The 21,841-nt window shown below is 35.0% G+C and overlaps 2 protein-coding genes across 3 annotated transcripts; both read left to right on the forward strand.

The window, feature by feature from the left end:
- The first annotated feature begins 857 nt into the window (after positions 1 to 857).
- LOC111513835 (methylosome protein WDR77) lies at positions 858 to 20,781 on the forward strand. Of its 2 annotated transcripts, XM_074171695.1 has the most exons (6): positions 858 to 1,099; positions 1,153 to 1,307; positions 9,066 to 9,176; positions 18,037 to 18,245; positions 19,816 to 19,940; positions 19,991 to 20,781. In XM_074171695.1, the coding sequence occupies exons 1-6, from the start codon at positions 958 to 960 to the stop codon at positions 20,368 to 20,370; spliced, it is 1,122 nt and encodes a 373-aa protein (XP_074027796.1). In that variant the 5' UTR covers positions 858 to 957; the 3' UTR covers positions 20,371 to 20,781. The 2 variants fall into 2 exon arrangements, with proteins under 2 accessions (XP_074027796.1, XP_023025822.1); XM_023170054.2 differs by lacking the exon at positions 9,066 to 9,176 and having other exon boundaries at positions 862 to 1,099.
- LOC141480951 (uncharacterized) lies at positions 3,357 to 5,225 on the forward strand. The gene is made up of 4 exons (XM_074171697.1): positions 3,357 to 3,930; positions 4,125 to 4,178; positions 4,265 to 4,369; positions 4,477 to 5,225. The coding sequence occupies exons 1-4, from the start codon at positions 3,660 to 3,662 to the stop codon at positions 4,614 to 4,616; spliced, it is 570 nt and encodes a 189-aa protein (XP_074027798.1). The 5' UTR covers positions 3,357 to 3,659; the 3' UTR covers positions 4,617 to 5,225.
- Positions 20,782 to 21,841: the final 1,060 nt, after the last annotated feature.

Genomic DNA, 21,841 nt, shown 5'->3' on the forward strand with positions numbered 1-21,841 from the left:
TCCTCACTCATTATTTGTACTATTTAATAATCATTTTCTCAACAAAAAATGAACTAAATTGAAAAAATGCGACCGGTTACCGAACAACTTTTTTTCTAAATCTACTACTATTTTTCAATTTCTACTCCAATTTCATACCTATTTCTGCTACTTTTTCTCAAACGTCTGTGGCAACACTGATACGTGATATCTTTTAGTGGTTTGAGGTTAACGGTTAACGTTTGAGGTTAACGGTTAACGTTTGAGGATCTTTCAAATGAGCTATAACTAGATCTCTTTCCATTTGAGATTTTCAAGAGTGTAAAAGAAAGCGATACATTTTTTGCTAGAAAGTTTTTCACTTTAATTATTTCATGTAATTCGATGATTTTTTTTCTAAAGTCTTCAGATTTCGAAATATTCGAAGTTTTTGAATGGAAAACATGCTAAAAAGAAATAATTTGTTGTTTGTTATTTTTTTTATTTATATCGCACGTATCTTTATCAGTTGGAGGATACATTTTTTTAAATATTTTTGCTATGATAATTTACATATGAGTGTGACATAATTTTTTATATTTTCGAATTATATATAGAGTATGTATTTTTTTCAAATATGTACAAAACAAAAGTTTGATGTTCAAAAAATATAAGTATACTTTTTTAAATGTGATACGTGTGATTAGTTATTTTATGGTATCTGTTATTCGATGAAATATGAAATATACATTGAACATTCATGATCTTCTAAGATTACTGGATAAGAATAAACTCTGAAGATTTTGTGAGGATTTTCATTAATTTGCGAGTAAAATACAAATATTTTATCCCAAGATTTAGAGTATTTTGTGCGATTTCCATTGGCACGGCAACATTGTAAATTAATAGCCTATAAGTGAGCCATCATGGGCCTTCTTCGCAATTTGTGACTTGTTTGTATCTTGGTAACCTAGTTATAAAAGTATTCTTTTTTGTAAAATGCCATATTTACAAGAGACACAATTTTTAGCCCCGGACGGGGCCATTTTTCCTCCAAATAAACCTATGGAACCCAGAACACACTTTTCGGAGTCACCAATTGTATATGACAATTTCTTATTTTTGGATTTCAATGATGATGGTAGGTTAGAAAATAGTTTAAATGGGTACTTTAATCCTTAATATCTTATTTAGGAAATTGTATTTTGGGAACATCGGAAATATCGGGGACCTTCTGGGAAGGCACTCTGCTCTACTTTCAAGATTACCATCATATGGAAACCTTGGATTTTCATGGCCACTTTGTAAACTCCAGTACTTCTGATGGTAAATTTTTGAGCAAAAATGTTGTGAGTAATTTCACTTTAGATCAAATTTTCTCTTGTATTGTCAATCATTTATCAGGCACATGGAAGCATGGAATCTTTTTTCAAGAATCGATTTTAAGTGTACTGGAAAACTTTATTATTGTGACGATGGTTGGTCAAAAACGTAATGAAACTCTATTAAATTTTTTGGTAACAAAAACTAAAACATGGCTCAACACACAAACCGGGTTTATCTGAAAAAGTATTACGTTCCCACACAGTGTCCTGATTTTATTTTAGAAACAAAAACGACATATCTTTTTCTTGGTGTTTTCATTGTTGCATTATCTGCTTCAATTGTACTAGGCACATGTTTAGATAGCTTATATTCTAATCTACGTGATATATCAGACAATAGCTCATAAAATGACATTTTACCGCCAGAGTACTTGCAAAATATCATATAAGAATTGATCAAAAGGAGCTGCAGGATATGAACAACAAGTTTTTTATACCAGAATAATGTTTTTCTTAAAGAATGGTAGTAGGGCGTCATCTGGTCCTGGCAGTCTATTCCGCCCATATATTTATCGAATATTACTGGAGTTTTTCCCAATGCCAAACAGTTATTTCAACACCTCGTAATGTGTTTAAAATAACGGTTTGGTGTTGGGAAAAAACTCCAGTAATATTCATTACTACACCAAAGTTTACAAACAGTTCATCACAAGTACATATATTTATTGTATTCCAAAATTGGTAAGGACTTCAGTTCAGCAACTCATTTTTTATCAGCTATATCTACCATTTGGCTTTTAAATTCTGTGGTTATTAGTTCACATCTCGTCTATCCTTCCAACCATCTGAATACTGGGCTCTTGATTCCGCAACTTTCAGTTTAATTTTCAAAATTTCAACAGGACCACCTTTCCTGTCACTGCTTACAGCTCCTGTGTAGTATGTTTTATGGTTTATTAAGGTTTTAGCTGAACAACTTTTTGTGCACGGCCTTTGCCACCCTTCTCATCCAGCTGGCCTATGTAAACTGCAGAATACAGTATAAGCCCCCTTGGCTATGTCAGCATATACACTTTTAGTCCATATTTATGTCACTTATTTGCAATGTACTGCTAGAACAATAGTCTTCCTCACCACAAAACCATGGATTCGTCCAGAGAGAGGTTTAATCTGGGTTAATGTTGTTCCTTAATTTCATTATTGAAATAATAACTATCCTAATTTTATATAACCAGTCGTTTGGTTCAGTTTGGTTGAGTTCTGGTTGGTTTGGTTCTGGATTCATAGAAAAATGCAAACTACTGACTATCACCAAAAATCTATCCCAGCTCATGTGATCCGCAAAACATCTGAAATTAAATAGCCGACTGGTCCTAAAATAGTCTTGGAGTTTATTTACTTTCACATTGCACATATGGTACAACAATTCAATAAACTTCATGAGCTCTTCTTTTGTATATTTCCAATCAGTTATCCTTGACCTTTCATTACTGTCACTTGACAAAAAACAAGATTTCTGCATACTTATTCTTAGGGTTTGGCTTCTGTCGAAAGATCGATAAGCATTCGATTGGTTTCAGTGAATGGAAAATATTTCATACTGGAACAAATATCTTGCGAATATTTGTTCTCAGTGTTGAATGCTACTTTGTTCTTGGTCGATTGTGTCTTCTATCGTATTAGCTATGACAAACAGAAAACGTTTGTATACAGTAAACAAAACATTAAAAACAAACGAAATGAATTACCATCATTTCCCTCCTTACTTTCTGAATTAAGGTCATCATCAGAACTTAAAGTTTCGTCTTAGTTATCTGAACAGTCCACTAACTATAAAATTTCATCATTTGGTTTATTTGGATCTCTTAAAAAAAAAGTTTATTGTCTAACAGCCTGGCCACGGACACTCGCCGATGCGAATATTTGCGCGGTGCGAATGGCGAAGCGTCTAGCGACTGAAACAAACGCATAGGAATGTACTTATGAAGCCACACGCAACGGCGACCGGCGAAATGTACCAAGCGAATCAGGTGGGCCACTTGCGGCGCTCGGCGAGCAAAACAAAGGCACAAAACAGCCACACATAGAAATGTAAGTTAAATGGCAACACTTGGTTATATGTTACGCGGCTGCCAAACCAGGGATGGCGACACTATCGGGGTTTTCTCCAGTTTTCTGTAATGAATCACGTGTCTTCTGCGCGCGCATGATTCAAATTACTGTTTACAGAAGAAGAATGAACTTAAATTAGGTAGGACGTAGGACGTCCGTTAGTTTTGTTGTGATAATAATGTATAAATATGGTTTGGGACTGTTTTCCTTTTGAAATTGTGTTTTTGCTTGTGTACTGTCAGTTTCATATTTTTATTTATCGTAATGAGTACTTCCGAACATAAACGATATCGAAAAAAGTGCTGCGTTCCTTCTTGTGAGGATAGGAAGAGTAGTCAACATCGGTTTCCCAAAGATGACCCCGCTGTTTTCGATGTTTGGTTCAAGAATATAAACAATAAAGAACTCTTCAATGTACCCCATGAGACAATTTATTGTAACTCACGAGTTTGTGAGAGACATTTCGCTGTTGAAGATAAAATTACTAGCAGAAGAGGTTTAAAACGACATGCTGTACCTGTTTTATTTCTTCCTGGTAAGTAAGCATAATCCTTACTCCTTTCGATATCTTGCAATTCTAGTTTATATATCTTATTCATCATATTCTCATTATTAAACAACAATTTGATTAAACACGTATCGAGTGCACCATAAGTATTGCTATATGAATTTGCAGAAAAATAGAGATGTTATCATGTGGTTGAATAATAGTGTTCTCTATATTTTCAGAAACTATCGAAGAACCAAGAGGTATGGCAAGAATGAGTAGGTCTTCTGTGGCAGGTAAGAATTATTGTAAAACTGTAGTTCCAAAATATATGTAGTTTATAGAAAAAAATCCATACAAATGCTGCAATTTCATTTTATAGGCCAAGAACAATATGAGGACATGTGTCAGCCCTCCAGTTCCATACCTGAGCAAGAAATTTGTTTTGGTACACCTTCCAGAAATGAAATTATCAGTGTTACCCAAGGTATGAATAGAAAAATCTTGGAATGTTCATCATACACACCAATTTGTTAATTTTACACAATATATGAAAGAAAGAAAGAGAAATTATATATTCATGTAATTTTTCAGGTCATGGAAGCTGTGATAATAGCTATATAAACCAGCCATCAACTTCCACTTTTGAGCAAGAGCAAGAAAGTCATTTCCGGACACCAACAAGGAATAGAATAAGCGTTTGTGTAATTTTACAAATATTTCACAAATTTTGAGAAAAATAATACTGGAGCAACTATCCTTTAACCTAGACAACTGTTCAGATCATTCTGACAATGATTCAAAACTGTGTCATCTGATTGTTAGATGCTGTTTGTATTTTTGGTGTAGAAAAGTCAATTTGGTTACTAGGGGAAGAGATAAAAAATTCATTAGGTTTTTGAACACCCAGACAAACAGCGATTTCATTGATCCAATTATATTGTCTGCTCATGAAAAATTTTTGAAGAAAAAGAATCGTTTATTGAAAAAAAATTAGTGTAAGTTGAGGTTTACGTATTTCCAATAAATTTTGAACTGACTTCATATAGTTTCATTACTACATTTACACAAATTTAACTGAAAATAAATATGGTTGATCATAATTTGAGGTAATTCAGTTCACATATTTATTGTTGCTTCACTTGTTGATATTTTTGATTGGTCAAGGTTTTTCCCAGATGATTTCTGTGGAATCAAAACCTGACCGGTAGTGAAGCAACAATAACAATAAATGATGAGATTGGAACCTGTGGTGTAACAGTTGAAACTTTTCCTAGAGATCAATCTCCCTAACACCAAACTGATATTTTTGCACTCGACGCGCGTTTCGCTAACAAGGTTAGCATCTTCAGAAGAAGAAAATTGATACAGTATCAAGTATCTATCAGTATCTGAAGATGCTAACCTTGTTAGCGAAACGCGCGTCGAGTGCAAAAATATCAGTTTGGTGTTAGGGTAATTGATCTCTAGGAAAAGTTTCAGCAAAAAAGTAAAATGCGAACAGCCACTATTTGAATTTCGCGCTATATCTCTTAGGTTCGGCTGCCAAACACTGGAGGCGCTGAGAAAAGTGGTTCTGTCGTCAACATTGCCGTTACCGTTCTATGTGTGGCTGTTTTGTGAACAAAGGCATGAATCTGTACGGCGCGAGCCACGGAGTCGAGCGGTAGTCGCGGAGAATAGTGCAGTGATCTAACGAGTTTAGTTGTTTTCGCCGCGAAAAATGAACACCGATACTTTTATTGCTGAATAAAAGACTGATTAAAAAGTTAGAAATACATTATTCATTCTAGCGTCAATTACAAGTTAGAGATAATTTCGATAAAGACATTTCGCTGTCGGACTACTGGTCGCGACTACTCCACGTGACTGCTCGTGGTCTGCAAACGGTGCCGCACGAATGGTCGCCTCGTCCCCCGCTTCGACGTTCGCACCGCCGATCCCCGTGGCCAGGTCGTAACAGGAGTAATCACAATTACAAGACATATAAATTAAGTTTACAGCTATGACTAAGTATGAGTACAATGGAATATAACGAATAGCATATAAAATCAGCAGAGTAACAGTGATACATTTCATATAATAATAAAAAAAACATATACTGTAGAATTGTAATAGAATTGGCAGTGTGCAGAGAGTTGAAACACAGTATTTCACTTATGGGTTGAAATTAGATTGTAGTTCGACTTGCATAAAAAATAGCTTGATACAAATTATATAATTTTTGTCACTTTATGTCTTTAAACACCTGAAGTACCTGCCTGATTATTGTCTACTTCACTCATATTAAAATATGGTGTAAAAGTTTTATAATTCACGAAATTACGAACCAACCCGAAATCTCCCTGAACAATGGCATTTAAATTTGCGGGCTGCAATAACTCTGTCGGACTGAATACTAACACATTTGATAAGAGGGATTCAGGCGCGCCATAAAGCGTCACCCGTATAAAGTGGAATGGCCAGTTGCCATCATTCATACTGAATATTTCATCTTAGTTCCATACCACCAATATACGAAGAACTTTGGAAAGATTTTCAAGGAACTAGGTATGAAGGTGGTTTTTAAAAAAAGTCATACACTGCAGAGCCTTTTGGGAAGTCCAAAAGACAAAGTCGAGAATTCGGAAAAGTCTGGAATTTACGAAATTGAATGTAAGGACTGCGATGCAAAATATTATGGACAGACAAAAAGATCCATTAAAGTGAGATATAAGGAACACAAAGCACACTTGAAATATGGAAAACCTGAAAAATCAGCAGTCGCCCATCATATTTTGCAACAAAACCATTCCATAGACTTCAGTTCTTTAAGATTAGTTAGACAAGTTAACAACAACAGTGTAGAAATAAGTAAACATAATAATATTATGAATAACGATAACGGACCAATACCAAATGGCATACTATATAGCTTGTTGAAATAATATTGTTGGGTTTACTGATTACTACAAAAAGACACGTAAATATATGTATATAGGCAATATTGTGAAACTAACTTTATATGGCTGAAAATTGTTCTATATATAGCTGTAACATTTAAACATACATAAGGACATATTGTAAAATAATAGAAAGGCCAATTGTAAAATAAATTTAGGGTGGTACACTTGTATGGGTGGTATTACTGATTACCTACCTGTATGATGTACCTGAATAGCATAAATAGCTTTAGTTTTGAGAAGTTTCTAGTTTTATCTTCCTTTTGAAGATGATCACTTGGTGATCGAAACACGTGTCGAGGTGTAAAAATAACGATTTGGTGTTGGGGAAAAAACTCCAGTAATATTCATTACCACACCAAAGGTTCCAAACAGTACATCATAAGTATCATTCATACTGAATGTGTTTAAATTGGTGCTTCCACTGCTTACAACTACTTTATATCTTAAGACTGCTGCATGAATCCTTCTTGTGATTTCCACATAAAAACATGAAACCTATAATATGAAAACTATCAAGTGAAACATTGCTGTTTTGAAAACTACTTATATGAAAATGTCACTTAAAAGTCATTAATACATTTGATACCTATAGTTATTTACCCTGCTAAAGTCAAAAAATGAGTTCAAAACAAGCACTGTTCCCAAATACCAGAACTGCAATTCCCTTCTCGATGCACGATTCACCAACCAAGTTGAAATGAATTGAGCACTGGGAACTGTTACAGAAAGTACACTGGTCAGACTAAATGACCTCTCAAAACTTGTTTAGAAAAGTCTACTCTCAGGAAAAATGCCTTGGAGAATGATCATATAATAAATGAGTAATGTCTGAAGTTATTGAGATTGGTGCAGAACATTAGAGTCAAAAATAGCAGTGAGGTATGTGAATTATGAATAATAACAAAGGTCCTATTTCAAACAGCTCATTACTCACTTTCATATGAATTATATAAAACATACTGCTACCTTTGATTATATTTTAGAATAATACCCTTCCAGTAAGATTATACTTTATGGCAACTACAATATCCCTGATGCATTTTTGTTCGATGAAGATCTTGGTCTGAATGTTGACTTTCTAAAAAAGTCACCGGTACTAGTTTCCATAATTTATATCAAATCAATAATATTCCAAATTCAAGAAATGTTTACTCAGATTTAATATTCTCATCAGTCATTAATATGTCTTTTCACATATAGTCAGTGGGCATACTTGAATACTGGCTATAAATCAAATCATTTAAAAGAACAATTCTTTCAGGCCAGTCTCCACTCCCTACACTGTATGTTAATGGACTGACACCTATCAGAAAACAACTACTCCCCTGGCTAATACCATGAAGGGCGTTAGATTATATCCGACAGGTGTCAGTGCAGGATTCTTCACTGAAGTTATTCCTGTATATGCTGTTGGCGATACAACTGCCGCAATAGATTTTCAATTATTGGAACACACTTGCAGACCGGTTTCGGCAAATATGCTTTTTGCAACCAGACTTGAGAATACTTGGTAGCAATTGTTTCCTGAGTAATCATCATTTTAGAACAAAATTGGTAGAAGTTTGGTGGCAGAAAACAATGTCAAAAGTTTGATTATCTTAATAAAGTTTAGGTGGGGAGGCTGAAGAATAGTAGTAGTAGTAGTAGTTTATTTGATCAGATAATGTAGTTTATACATTTATGGCAAGTCATAGCAAATTTCACAGTCATATTGGTTAAATTAAAATAAAAAAATATGTATTTATAATTAAAAGAACAATTTACGTCTAGTAACAGATTATCAATATATAGTATAAGATTTAAAATTTAGACATGTGCAATTTATATTAAAATACAATAAAATACAAAAAAGATCATGATTAACCGTACTTATGATAGCTCAGAAGGCTTAAAGTACCTAACTGAGTCCATATACTCATCGGTACTGTAAAAGCAATTGTCTAGTAGGTAGTTTTTTAGGACTGATTTAAATTTTTTGAATTCCAATATTTTGATAGAGTGGTGGAGAATGTTATATAGATTCAGATTTAGGGAGTTTCTGCGGCTTAAAGATAACCTGTGATGACGAGTATTTAGTAAGTCAGCTGATCTGGTATTGTGATTATGGATGTCGGAGTTTTTCAGTAAAGTATCTTTATTGCGATGTATTTCTAGCAGAACAGTATAAATATATAAAGTAGGCAGAGGCATAATACCCAGACGAATAAAAAATTGATGGCAGTGGTCTCTGTATCCCAGGTTAGCCAAGATGCGTATGGCTTTTTTCTGGCATCTGAAAGCAGCAATTGCGTTAGTAGAGTTTCCCCAAAGGAGAATACCGTACGAAAGGACAGAATGAAAAAGGGAAAAGTAAGATATTCTCATAATATAAGGGTTCGTTACATGTTTTAACCTTCTCAGAACGAAGAGGGCACAAGATAATTTGCGAACAGCAAGGTCAAGATGATTTCTCCAGCTTAATTTGTCATCAATCGTAATGCCTAGAAACGATACATTTGCCCCCTCGCGATAATTTGTATTTGTGGAGACAATCAAATTTTGGGTTTTTCTTTCATTCAATTTGAGTTCATTCTTCGTGAACCAAAGCGTAGCTGAGTTGTGTACTGTGATGACGGAGTCTTTCAAGTTAGTGTAAGACTTGCTTGAGCAAATAATTGTTGTGTCATCAGCGAATAGAAAACATTTAGTAGGTGCCATGACATGGCATAAGTCATTTATATACACAATAAATTAGAAAAGTCCCAAGATTGAACCTTGAGGGACGCCATGCTCGATTTTTTTGAAATCAGATTTTACATTGTTTAGCTCAACACACTGAAATCTGTTTGTAAGATATAAACAAAGGAGTTCCAGAGTAGTGCCCCTTATGCCATAATAACTTAGTTTTTCAATAAGTAGGGAATGTGAAACGCAATCAAAGGCTCAAAATGGCACTACAGTTCATTACATTCAATTACTTAAAAAAAATATTCCTTTTCGAATCAATTCAAAAAGTCATACATATTGAAAAAAACATGCCTCTCATGTGGACCTACAATTTTGTAGGTACGTGTGGCAGATACCCAACGTAAAGACAACAACCAACCAATGGACCGATTTCGGGGTATTGCCCAATCATTAGTTCCGGGCAGATCACTTCAGACGGAGTGAACCTTTGAATATCCTGACTAAATGCCTGCATTGTCTTTATCAAGTCAGGTATCCGAACCGAAGGCCCCCTACCCTTTCAGCTAATTGTTCTTTAGTCTAGTTCATGTTTTTTCTTATGTTAGGGTGATAGGGACAAGTCTCTATCACCTTCTTGTAGCTTGTAGCAAATTGTCAGAAGTCGCAGCGTCTTCTGTTATCCTTTTTTTGTCGTTAAGACATGTTCTTTTTTATTTATTTCCGGCGAGCATGGCTTGTAGAACCGGAAACTTCGTGAGAATTTCCTGCAGCTGCCCTAGGGCCGTTGGGAGACCCTCGGGTGAGTTGCAGGAATTTTCTCTAGTTGATACGGCTCTCGCGTATGAGATTCCGCTTCTGAGTCTATTTTGATCGACTGTCCTCGGGTTTGGGGGCTGTATTTCGTCTGTAGGCCCATCTGAGGCCTTTTTCTTATTTTCGGGGCGTTCTTGGCACCCGTGAAAACTAGCTGGATGTTCTCCCTTGCAGTTGCAGCACCGCATCAGGGAGTTTTTGGGTCTTTTGCACTCATTTGTCAAGTGCCGTCCGGCGCACTTTACACAGGCCGGGACTCCTTTACAGTTCCGCTGTGTGTGTCCGAACTTTTGGCACCTGTATCATTGTCCTGCTCTATTACGTGGCCTTTGTGTTTCTGCGGTAACGCGGACTTTTTGGATTTCTTTAATATCGTATATGTTAGCCTGGTTTCTAGGGACCAGGACTAGTACGAAGGGGATACGCTCCTTGTTTACTTTACTCATACGAGCGATGGAAATGATTTCAAATCCTTTCCCTTGCAGTTCTTTTTTGATATCGTCTATTTCCAGGGCTTCTGGGACTCCCCGGAAAACGACTCTTAACGGTTTCTCGGCTAGTACCGAGTATGTGTGGTAAGGTATCTTTTTTGTCAAGGGATTTTGTTACCTTCCTGTAATCCTCTATGGATTTGAAGTGAACCTTTATCCCGTCATTTGTGTTCACCGCCCGAGATATGTTGATATTCTGCGCGGCGGTGATCGTATTGAAATTTTTCCATTTGTCCTTCGCTCGTATGGTTATTGGCGGAGGTTTTTCATTTTTTGTTTTTGTTTACCCCTGGTTTGTTACCGGGGCTTCTTCGACCTTTTGTTCTACATCCAAATCCATCTGTTCGGGTGTGTTTTCAATGTTTGTTGGGGGATTATCCTTTTGGGCTACCTGTATTGTCTTCGGATTAGACACTTCCGGGTTATCCGGTACCTATGACGTACCGGTCGTGACGTCATCGGATTTTCCAGGATTTGTTCGATCACTTTTTGTCTTATTCTTCTTCGGCTGCTGAGTTTGTACCTTTTCAGTAGCCGGGATTTTTGTTTTTTCAACGCGAGGCTCAGGTGTGGCCGCTCGTTTTTGTGGGATGTTTTCACCTTGGATTTCTTCTTCTTCCGAAGGGAGGTCGTCGAAATCTGGATCGTATCTTTCCTCTTCGTAGCTTGGCAGAGCTTCGAAGAGTTGGTAATATTTGGGTTTGCGGTTTAGTATGTTTTGTTCCATTATCTTTTCAAAATATTTCTACGATTTTGCCAGCTCTATACTGGAAACGTCATACCGATCTAGTATTGCCGCCATCAACGCAAGAACCGCGTCTCTGGAGTAGTTCCTACGGAAGTGGTGAATTCTATTTAATAGTTCTTCCATCGCTTATCGGCCTAAAATACTTTTTAGGCGATAGCGTATCTAAATGCTGAAAATTGTCACTGCTCTATAACTTTGATGTTTACTCTTCAACGTCTCACTCGCAACTAAAATAGACTCTTGTCTCCTGACTAAACAAAATTTATTCCAGCTAGTCAAAAACTCTTTCTAAGTTAATTCAGTAGGATGTCTACTGCGCCACCTGCAGACAAAGTCAGGAAACAACTCCACATACACATACTCCGGGATTGGAGTCAGAATAATGATGACATTCTGGAGAGGTGCATTACATGCCCAAAGTTCAGGTGAAAAACACCTTACCCCTTGCCTCTCACGTGGACCTACGATTTTGTAGGTACGTGTGGCAGATACCGGATGGAAAGAACTAACCTAGTTAATGCCGTGCAGAAAGCTGAAGTAAAACCAAAAGCACCTGTGAAACGTCTTCCAATTGAAATATTCGCCTCAAGTTACTTCCTGCATCTGAAAAGCAGAAATTAATTTCACTTGGTCAGTACGACCAACGGTAGACTGGTTTCGGAGTATTGCCCCATCATCAGTACCGAGCAAGTCACTTCAAACAGAGCGAATAGTCTTGAGTATCCTAACCAAACAAAATAAATTCCAGCTGGTCATAAACTCTTTCTGCAGTTGATGCAGAAAGAGTTTATGCGGCATTAGCTGGGTTAGTTGTTGTCTTTCCGTCTGGTATCTGCAATACGTACCTACACATCAGCTAACAAGGCGATACACATCAGAGCATAAATCTATAGTTTAGTTGAAGTTTCTTTGTTGTATTGACATTGTAGTAGTAAAATAAAGCTGAGTTTAATCGTACAGTGTGGTCCACTATTGTCGAACCTATGAGAAAAAATGTATCAATATATTTACTGTTATTGATAACGTTTTCGTTCAATATATGCATGTGAAAAGTTATAATTATCTTCCAAATTAAATCAATACTTTGTTTATACCCGCATATTATTAATGTGAAAAGTTATAAACAATGATTTTTTATTACGATACCACACACGAAAAAAGGTATTGATGTTACAAATTATATTTAGACTTTTGTTTTTTATTTACAGGATATTTGCAAAACTTTCAGTTACTGAATATTACTGGAGTTTTTTCTCAACACCAAATCGTTATTTTTAACACCTCGACACGTGTTTCGATCACCAAGTGATCATCTTCAAGAGGAAAATTACTTGGTCACTTGGTGATCAAAATACGTGTCGAGGTGTTAAAAATAACGATTTGGCGTTGGGGAAAAAATCCAGTAATATTCATTACTACACCAAAGGTTCCAAACAGTGCATCATAAGTTTCAGTTACTGAAATGAAAATGCTTAAATATGCAAAAATTTTATCGAACACTGTCAAACGATATTAAGGTTTGCATACAGTTTTAGTATTTTATGCAAATTTTACAATTGAAACATTTTTATTTTGAATTATAGACAGTTATATTCGTGAAAATCATTGATTTTCTTGGGAGTTCGAAAGATATAAAATTGGTCAATCATTCCTTAGATGCCTGGGGTGATTATTATAATCAGCACATTTTCAACTGAGAACATACAATGATTTATGACAATATTTTTCATTCGGTGGCCTTTAATGAATGAAATAATATGCAAACCCAATACAAGATTGAAAAGGCCAGATGATTTCTAAAAAGTCGCAGTTTTAGCTGAGTAGTTTTACATTATTGTTAATAACGTATTGTTGTTATGGCGTTTGAACAATGCACAGTATGTCACACTGACAAGCAATTTTTTATAGTTTACTTTTGTCTAAATAAACACGTAAATCGAAAGTTTCAGATCGTTTGTGATTATAGTCAATTTCAAGCTTCATTGACTGGCCTAAACATTTTTTTAAAGCTTAATGAACTTAATAAACTTGAAATGTATTGCAGAAGTCCTACCCTCTGTAAAACAGTACGTCAATGCACAACCAGTATTTTTATTGGCCAAAGCTGGTCAGAATCACATTAAAAAAATGAGATATAAGAGTGTCCATTAAAAGTTTGACACACTGTATAATATCCCAATGATTTGTTTAATGGTGGTTGACAATGTTTCATGGTGAATTTTATTTGAAAATTTAATATACATAAAAAATAATCTATCTCAATATGAAAGTTTTGAAAATGTGCATGACCACAACACTAGGCATAATAATGATTCGAGTACAAACTACTGCCGCTTAAAAGGATGTCAAAATGGACCACATTTTTGGGCTGTGAAACAGAATAAATCACCACAAAAAATAAGATCTCTACCTAATAACATATTCAAAATAAGGATAAAATATTTTTTAATAAAAAACGCCTTCAGCACTGAGGAATTTCTGCTCTGTGATATAAGATCTTTACTGCTTTGTTTTTAAATGTGCTCGTCGACATAACTCAGATGTACTGTATAAGATATAAATATTTTTTTTTTATAAAAAAATCTTGTTCTTTGGATGGTAATTTCATTAATATGAATGTATTGACTTGTGTAACTGCTGATGAATAAATAAAACACCAATAAATTATTTATCTAGCTATTAGTTCGGACTCCCATTGTCTAATATGATTCTAATGTGATTTGAAATCTCGGAAAAAACAAATGGAATTGAAATGATTAGCTACAAATATCGATTATATTGAGCAATATCAAGCACATCAACAGCGTAAAGCGTAAAACCTTCCATCACCTTCACAATGGAGAAGAAAGTTCACAATGAATTGCCATTCTCAGACGTATTGGTGAAGAGGACCGACAATAAGTGGGAAACATCTGTATACCGAAAACACACTCACACGGGACAGTATCTGAATTACGAATACAACCACCATCAATCTACCAAAAGAGAAATCATCAAGACTCTAGTGGATCATTCTTTCGAGACCTGTAATATGAAGGAAGGTCTCGAGAAGAAACTAGGGTTAATCAAGAAAGATCTTAAACGGAATGGTTATTCCAAAGTGATGGTAGAACAGATATTGGCTAGAAGACAGCAACAGCCTCACAAGAGAGAGAGTCGTCACAACCAGTGCTCGCTCTTCCCTAAGTCAGAGGATTGTCAGAAAAGATAAGGAAGAACTGGGCCCAAGTACAACCTGCTTCGTATCCGGAAACACTATCCATAGCAGCCTCACGGAAACCAAGCCACCAAACGCGGACTGCGGTTCCCAGAATTGCATTTACAGAATACATCCTATATCGGTGAAACTAACAGGCAATTGAAAGTTCGCATTGCTGAGCACAAGAAACACACACAACGAGGAGAAACCAGCAAATCCGGAATAGCAGAGCATGTTTGGACTCATCAAGATAATATCAAGTGGGCTCAAGCTGAAATCATTCACAAAGAGGATCTCTGGTTTAGGAGAAAATTCAAAGAAGCCGCGCATATGTTGTCCAACAACGCATTTAGTCAAGCTAGCGTAGAGATACGTAACATAGGGAAACCTCTAATCAAGTGAAAAACGACCAACTCCCGCCAGACGGTCATCTCCCGCTAAAACCAATGAAGCGGAAAGAGCGAAGAGGGGATAGGTGAAAGCACTCGAATGGCCTGTTAGTTTCACCGGTAAATGAAATTCTTGGAATCGCAGTCCGCATTTGGTGGCCTGGTTTTCGTAAGACTGCTACGGATAGTGTTCCCATATCTGAAGCAAGTCCTGATGTTATACTTGGACCCAATCCTTCTTATCCTTTCCGATAATCCTCTGATGTAGGGAAGTACAAGTACTGGTTGTGGCGGCTTCTCTTCCTTGTGGAGCTCTTGCTGTCTTCTAGCTAAAGCCTGTTCTACCATCACTCTGGAGTAACCAGCATTTAGTCAAGCTAGCGTAGAGATACGTAACATATGGGAACCTCTATAGTCTATTTCAAAAGAGTGTAGAGTAATAAAATCTCATTAAGTATTCAAAAACGCTACATGGTGATCCGTCAATAAATTCTGTCACTTCCCTAGTCCGCATTGCAAAATTATGTCGTTTCATAAAGAGCAGGTAGGTATCACCCTGTTTTAAGGGATTTGTCCATTGTTATCGACGGATAAATACTGAGCCAGAGGCGCGCTAGTGGGATAATTGCCAAAAGAATATGCATTCATAAAAATTATATTAAAGGAAATAAAAATTTAATACAGCAGAACAGTGTTATTAAAAAAATATAAAATGAAACAATAAAATATATACTTTTCTGCTACATCTTCTACGGCATATTTCATGAAGCGAGATTTATGTTGTTTTACTATGGCTAGTAGTTCTTTCTTTACTGAATTCGTCTCAAACTGAATACCTTTATTTGACAGCCAGTTAATAATTTCTTTCTTTCTCCAAGCTGAAGTTGGTACCTTCTCTAAGCGCCTTGAATGGTAGCTTGCATTATCCATAACCACGACCGAATCAGCTGAAAGAAATTTTAACATTTCCCCGAAGTAGTCTTCGAAGACATCCGAATTCATGTCCTCATGATAATCTCCCGTCCGGCACGACTCAAAGCTTAACAAACCTTCTTTTAAAAATCCGTCTTCGCTTCCAATGTGAGCAATTATAAGCCTCTTCCCTTTTCCCGAAGGCACTTTAATACCCGTCGAAAGGCCTTCTATGAAAGCTTGGCGAGAACTTGTTATATTTTTATCTTGCCACATTTTTTTGACTATATAACCTTCGTTTATCCACGTCTCATCAAGATAAAAAATTTTCTTTTGCTCTCTGCGGTACTGCTTTATAGTTGTCAAATATTTTCGTCTCCAGCAAACAATTTCATCACTTTCCAGTAATAGTGCCTTTCGATTGTGCTTTTCCCAGGCAAAATTCATACTTTTTAAAGTTTTCCATAAAAGTTTTCTGGATATCAAAGGAATATCGTTATCTTGGCTTATCTCGATAAATATTTTTTCAAGAGTGGGTATTTCCTTTTTAAAATAAAACGAATGAACTTTTCTTCGAATGTCACATTTGGTGTCTTCATCTAAGATTTTTATTGGTCTTCCTGATTTTCTCTTGCATGGACTTACCTGGCCTGATATCTTTCTTTCTCGCAATAATTTAAAAATCGTGGACTGTCCAATTCCAGTCATTCGGGCACATCGCTCAACACTTTCTTGCACAGACAAACTAGGGTGATCGTGTTTTATGCAATCATATACATTTAAAATTATAACTTTTTCGCAAACAGATAGCGGAGAATTTTTTACACTTCTTTTCTTTGGAGTAAATGTCCCTATTTTATAACTTTTTCACTATTTCTATATCACAATATCACTGTACGTTTAATTGGTGTAGTAACAATTACTATTATAACTCGAATGTTTAAGACACCATTACAATATATTTAAACCCTTTTTCTTAATTACCTGGGTTTAATAGGTATTGCATGATTGGTGGGCAGGGTCAAAAAGGGATTATTATAATGACATGGCACCTCGGAACTAAGTGTTAACCCTTTTTTGAGAAATCATGCTCAAGTATATGAACCCAAATTGCATATTAAATAAGTTTACAAGAACCACTAAAATTAATCTTAATCTTTTTTTAAGAAATTTTACTTACCTAAATACATGTAGGTACTTAGTTTTAGACCAAATTACTTCCCAAAAATGGCCTTTTATTATTATCTATGTCTGTAATTTTTAATTTACTTTAATTATTAAGTTTAATAATCCTAAGATTTGCCTACGCCCATGGACGACAACGAAATTCAGGCAAATTTTATGACACTTCATGATTTATTACTCTACACTCTTTTGAAATAGACTATAATCGAGCGAAAAACGACCAACTCCCGCCAAACGGTCATATCCCTCTAAAACCAATGAAGCGGAGAGAGGGAAGAGGGGAAGAGGGAGGGAAGAGGAGGAATAAGTCCAGTGTTTGACCCGTTTGTCCTTCTGGCAAACATCAGTTCAAAGGGTAAGGGAGCCAGGCTCCAACCTGACTAAATTCAAGATGGATTTCGAGAATAAGTCCAGTTATCACCCGAAGACGATTGTGGATACTAACAATTGAAACGTCGTGACGTAACTTGTTTGGAATCTTTTAATTTTTATTTTTCATTTTTTGTTAATAATATTTTTTAATTTTCAGCTTTTATTAATATTTTTATTTTTTATTTTTTTGGTTGTTGGCTTGTATGTCATTTCTTTGTAATTTCAGTTTTTTTTTTGTTTAATAAAATTGTTATTTTCGGTTAATCTTTTTGATTTTTTTTTCAAGGATTTCAAATCAATTTATATTATATTAGACAATGGAAGTCCGAACTGATTAAATACACCACAAAACATAGTCAACCACTTTCAAACAAACAGTTATCTCACATTGGTTCATTTATGGGTATTAAATACTGCTACTACCTGTTTTTAGATAGCTTTAAGTGAAGACACAGGACATATAAATGTATTGTCTCTTGATGAAGATAATACAATTCGAACTACTAACTACTTCAAATTAATTGAGCGGGTTCCTCGAATCGAGGTGTGGAATAATTCTCATCGAATATTATGCTGTTCTGGAAGGTCAGTTTCAATTTGGGATGCTGACAGTGACCATAGAAAACCCTTGCAAACATTTGAGTGAGTTTTAATAATTGCCACAATTTTTTTATATGTTTCACAATTTATTTGTCTGAATACAAATGAATAAAAATAAACTTTACAGGGTCTTATGATCTATTCTCTTTGTGTAATAACTAGTTCTCAAACAGCTTGTATTGGAATTCAATATTTGACAAATGGGTAGTAATGAATATTACTGTGACCTAAGACTAAGTGACCATCTTCCTCAGGAAGATCGTCACTTGGTGATCGAAACACGTGTCGAGGTGTTAAAAATAACGATTTGGTGTTGGGAAAAAACTCCAGTAATATTCAAATGGGTAGTGGTTCAACAAAATCATAGAACTACTATATTTATTGGAGTAGAGTGAATAGTTTCTATTCATTAATTGATTGGATTGTTTAGGCTAGACTTATTTTGATAGTATTATTATATTTCCTTATTCAATGACTATGTGTACTTCTTACATGAGATAAATTATATTATTGCATTTTTGTTGGCATGTAATAACTTAAAAAAAAAAAAGAAGAAGTAACTTTCAGACACAGACTGAAAGAAAGTCCTCCTGAAACAGCTACTTTCATATAAACATTGAATTATATGAAAGAAAAAATTCTTTCGAAACAAATACTTCTATATGAACACTGAATTATACAGAAGATACTTTTACGATTTTTTAATGTCACGGAAATAAAAAAATGTAACCCCTTCAATTCAAATAAGATTCCTCTTGGCTGGGATTAAATCAAATAGGTAAATGAATGTCATTACGATGTCATCGATGACATAAGCAGATCAAGCTTATTCCGTGACATTAAAAAATCGTAATTCATGAATGAACTGTGTGTATTTTCTATAATGTTATCCAATTTGGTACTGAAGAGCCTTAGGGCAAGTGTCTTAAGGCGAAACATCGGTGTATACCAGTGAGGATGGCAGTGTTCTATGTAAGTGCAATTTGTTACCATTTATTTAAAGTAGAACTCATATGAATGATATCTGATTTTTATTCCACAACGAATGTTTGAAATACAAACTGAGTAGAGAAAAGTATCTTCTGTATAATTCAGTGTTCATATAGAAGTATTTGTTTCGAAAGAATTTTTTCTTTCGTATAATTCAATGTTTATATGAAAGTAGCTGTTTCAGGAGGACTTTCTTTCAGTTTGTGTCTGAAAGTTACTTCTTTGCATGATCTACACATCCATGTATAGAGTTACTTCCTTCCTTTCTTTGGAAGACTCCCTCATCCTTCTTTTTTTTTGTTTCAAGATGGAGTAGTAGAAAGCCAAAATCTTTCTTTCCCAAAAATTATTCACTCCTAAAAAATATAACCCCTTCAATTCAAATATATATACATATTTACAGATCTTACTTTTCAAAAAATTTTGTATAGTAAAATATTTGTTTAAGTATTAAATATTCCAGTGGTTACTGGAACAGTATTATAACTATCTTCTCTAGAAATACTTTGATTAAGTCATAAGGTATCTAAGATTCGACAGTAAATATGTAAAATATATTTGATTATTCATAATAATTGCCAGTTTACTTTTTGCCATTCGTCAAGATAAAACTATTTTTCAGGGATTTTCACACAGATCGTATCACTTGTTTGGATACTATGAAACAAAATCCAAATCTATTCTTAACTGGAGCTAGAGATAGAATGGCCTGTATCTGGGACTTACGAAACTCTATTCCATCATCTGGTAAGATCAAGATATATGACATGTCAAAAACAGTATTTTGTTCTTTTCAGTTCTTTATATCAATGAATTCTCAACTGTGACGAGTATATCATGGAATCAGATGGATAACAACTACATCATTGTTGGAACCCAGGCAGGCGATGTGTACTTATTAGACAAACGTGAACCTAAAGACTTTGTTTCTACTCATCATTGTTTCAATGCTCCAATTAACCAAACAGGCTTCAATGGATCGAAGAAATTTGCAGTTTGTGGTGACATATCCGATGTTTTGATAGTGAATTGTGTGGGAGGCAACCTTGAAACAGTTTATCAAAATGACAGTCATAATGGGCATGTGAAAGGTTTGAAGTGGCATAAAGGGAATTTGTATACCTGCGGTTTTGGAAAATGTATAGTAAAGCATGTTATGAAAGAAAAATGTTTGTAAATCACTGTATGTACATGTAAATGGTACTGAGAGGCTGAAAAGATTTTTCCCGTTTTGCCATTAACAATTAAAAAAGGTCATAGACCGGATTTCACTTGAAAAAAAAAACTTTCAAATATGTCAATTTTTATAAACATCTATACATATATTGAAAGTGTTATATTTTTAGGAGAGTTTAATTTTTTGGAAAGAAAGGTTTTGGCTTTTTTACTTCTCCATCTTTATATAAAAAATTGCTTTCTTCCTTTCTTTGGAAGATTCCCCCATTTTTTTATAGAAGGGAGAAGTAAAAAGCCAAAATCTTTCTTTCCCAAAAAACCTATACATACTTATTCATTCTAAAAACGTTCAACCAGGTAGTAATATTTACAGTGTACCCAAATTATGAATAAAATATGAAATTTTTGAAAATGATTTCTTTATCATGAAACTTGATATACTATTATTAACTCTATTTTCAGAACAAATTATCTGTGAAGGGCCTTATTGTATGGACTGCATCTTGTTATGAGCTCGTTTTTATAGAATTCAAATTCTCCTATGTTTAGACGAATTCTAGATATAGAATCTGAGTACTCATATGCTGATAAAAATGTTACGAAACAATTACTGGTTCGAAAGCACAAACAGTTTTCAGATGGTGGTATAGAATTTTTTTTGAGAATGTTTTATTTTTATGACTACGAATTATTTTGTTACAAATACGGTTAAATTGTAATTGATGTAACACTGAAATACAATTATTCAGAAGTATCAACAGATTTGAAACAAGCGAAATAGAGGTAAATTTTCAGTTTGCCTTTTTCTGCACTTCAGTAGATTCTCTGTTATTTTTCATATTATGGAAGATTGATAGCTGCTCGAATTATCTAAATAAAAGTTATTAAAAGTCAACATAAATTTTCGTTTTTGTTGTGCGTCGTTCGCCTAAAGGTGCGTATTTACAAAAAAAGCGAGAACGAGCAAACAAGAGTGAACGAACATTCTGCATCAATAATCGTCTGAAGAGTACGGGCTAGCGAACGTATGCACCTTAAAGGTGCGTATTCACCAAAAAAGCGAGCATGAGCGAGCATTCGTGTATGTTTGCTCGACATATTGATGTCGCTCGCTCGCTAGCCCGTACTCACCAGACGATTATTGATACAGAATGCTCGTTCACTCTTGTTTGCTCGTGCTCACTTTTTTGGTGAATATGCACCTTAACATATCTACGTTCAGTGAATCGTGAAATTATCTCATTTTTGTCTGCAAACCTAGGAAAATAGTTATCCATCAATTTGTTCACTGATTACAAAAAAAACTTAAAACCTACGAAAAGTGCCATCTGATAAGAACTTAACTGATATGTTAAACGTTCATTAGTCCTGGAGAATTAGTGCTAATATCGCTCACACATTGATACTCTAGTGAAATTGTTAAAATGGTTGTAAATAAGTGCTCAAACTGCGATGAAAATATCGGCGATAAG

The sequence above is a fragment of the Leptinotarsa decemlineata genome, unplaced genomic scaffold (assembly GCF_025532065.1).
Source record: "Leptinotarsa decemlineata unplaced genomic scaffold, Ldec_3_MD MMD2_tig00000035_RagTag_RagTag, whole genome shotgun sequence".
NCBI lineage: Eukaryota > Metazoa > Arthropoda > Insecta > Coleoptera > Chrysomelidae > Leptinotarsa > Leptinotarsa decemlineata.

Bases quoted from the DNA above. Each gene is read 5' to 3' on its own strand.
- LOC141480951 (XM_074171697.1), top strand. From the start codon at position 3,660: ATGAGTACTTCCGAACATAAACGATATCGAAAAAAGTGCTGCGTTCCT. The intron at 4,179-4,264 runs GTAAGAATTATT...TTCATTTTATAG, and splicing joins GAGTAGGTCTTCTGTGGCAG to GCCAAGAACAATATGAGGAC. The intron at 4,370-4,476 runs GTATGAATAGAA...GTAATTTTTCAG, and splicing joins AATTATCAGTGTTACCCAAG to GTCATGGAAGCTGTGATAAT.
- LOC111513835 (XM_074171695.1), top strand. From the start codon at position 958: ATGCCATATTTACAAGAGACACAATTTTTAGCCCCGGACGGGGCCATT. The intron at 1,100-1,152 runs GTAGGTTAGAAA...TATCTTATTTAG, and splicing joins TTTGGATTTCAATGATGATG to GAAATTGTATTTTGGGAACA. The intron at 9,177-18,036 runs GTAAGATATTCT...ACCTGTTTTTAG, and splicing joins ACAGAATGAAAAAGGGAAAA to ATAGCTTTAAGTGAAGACAC.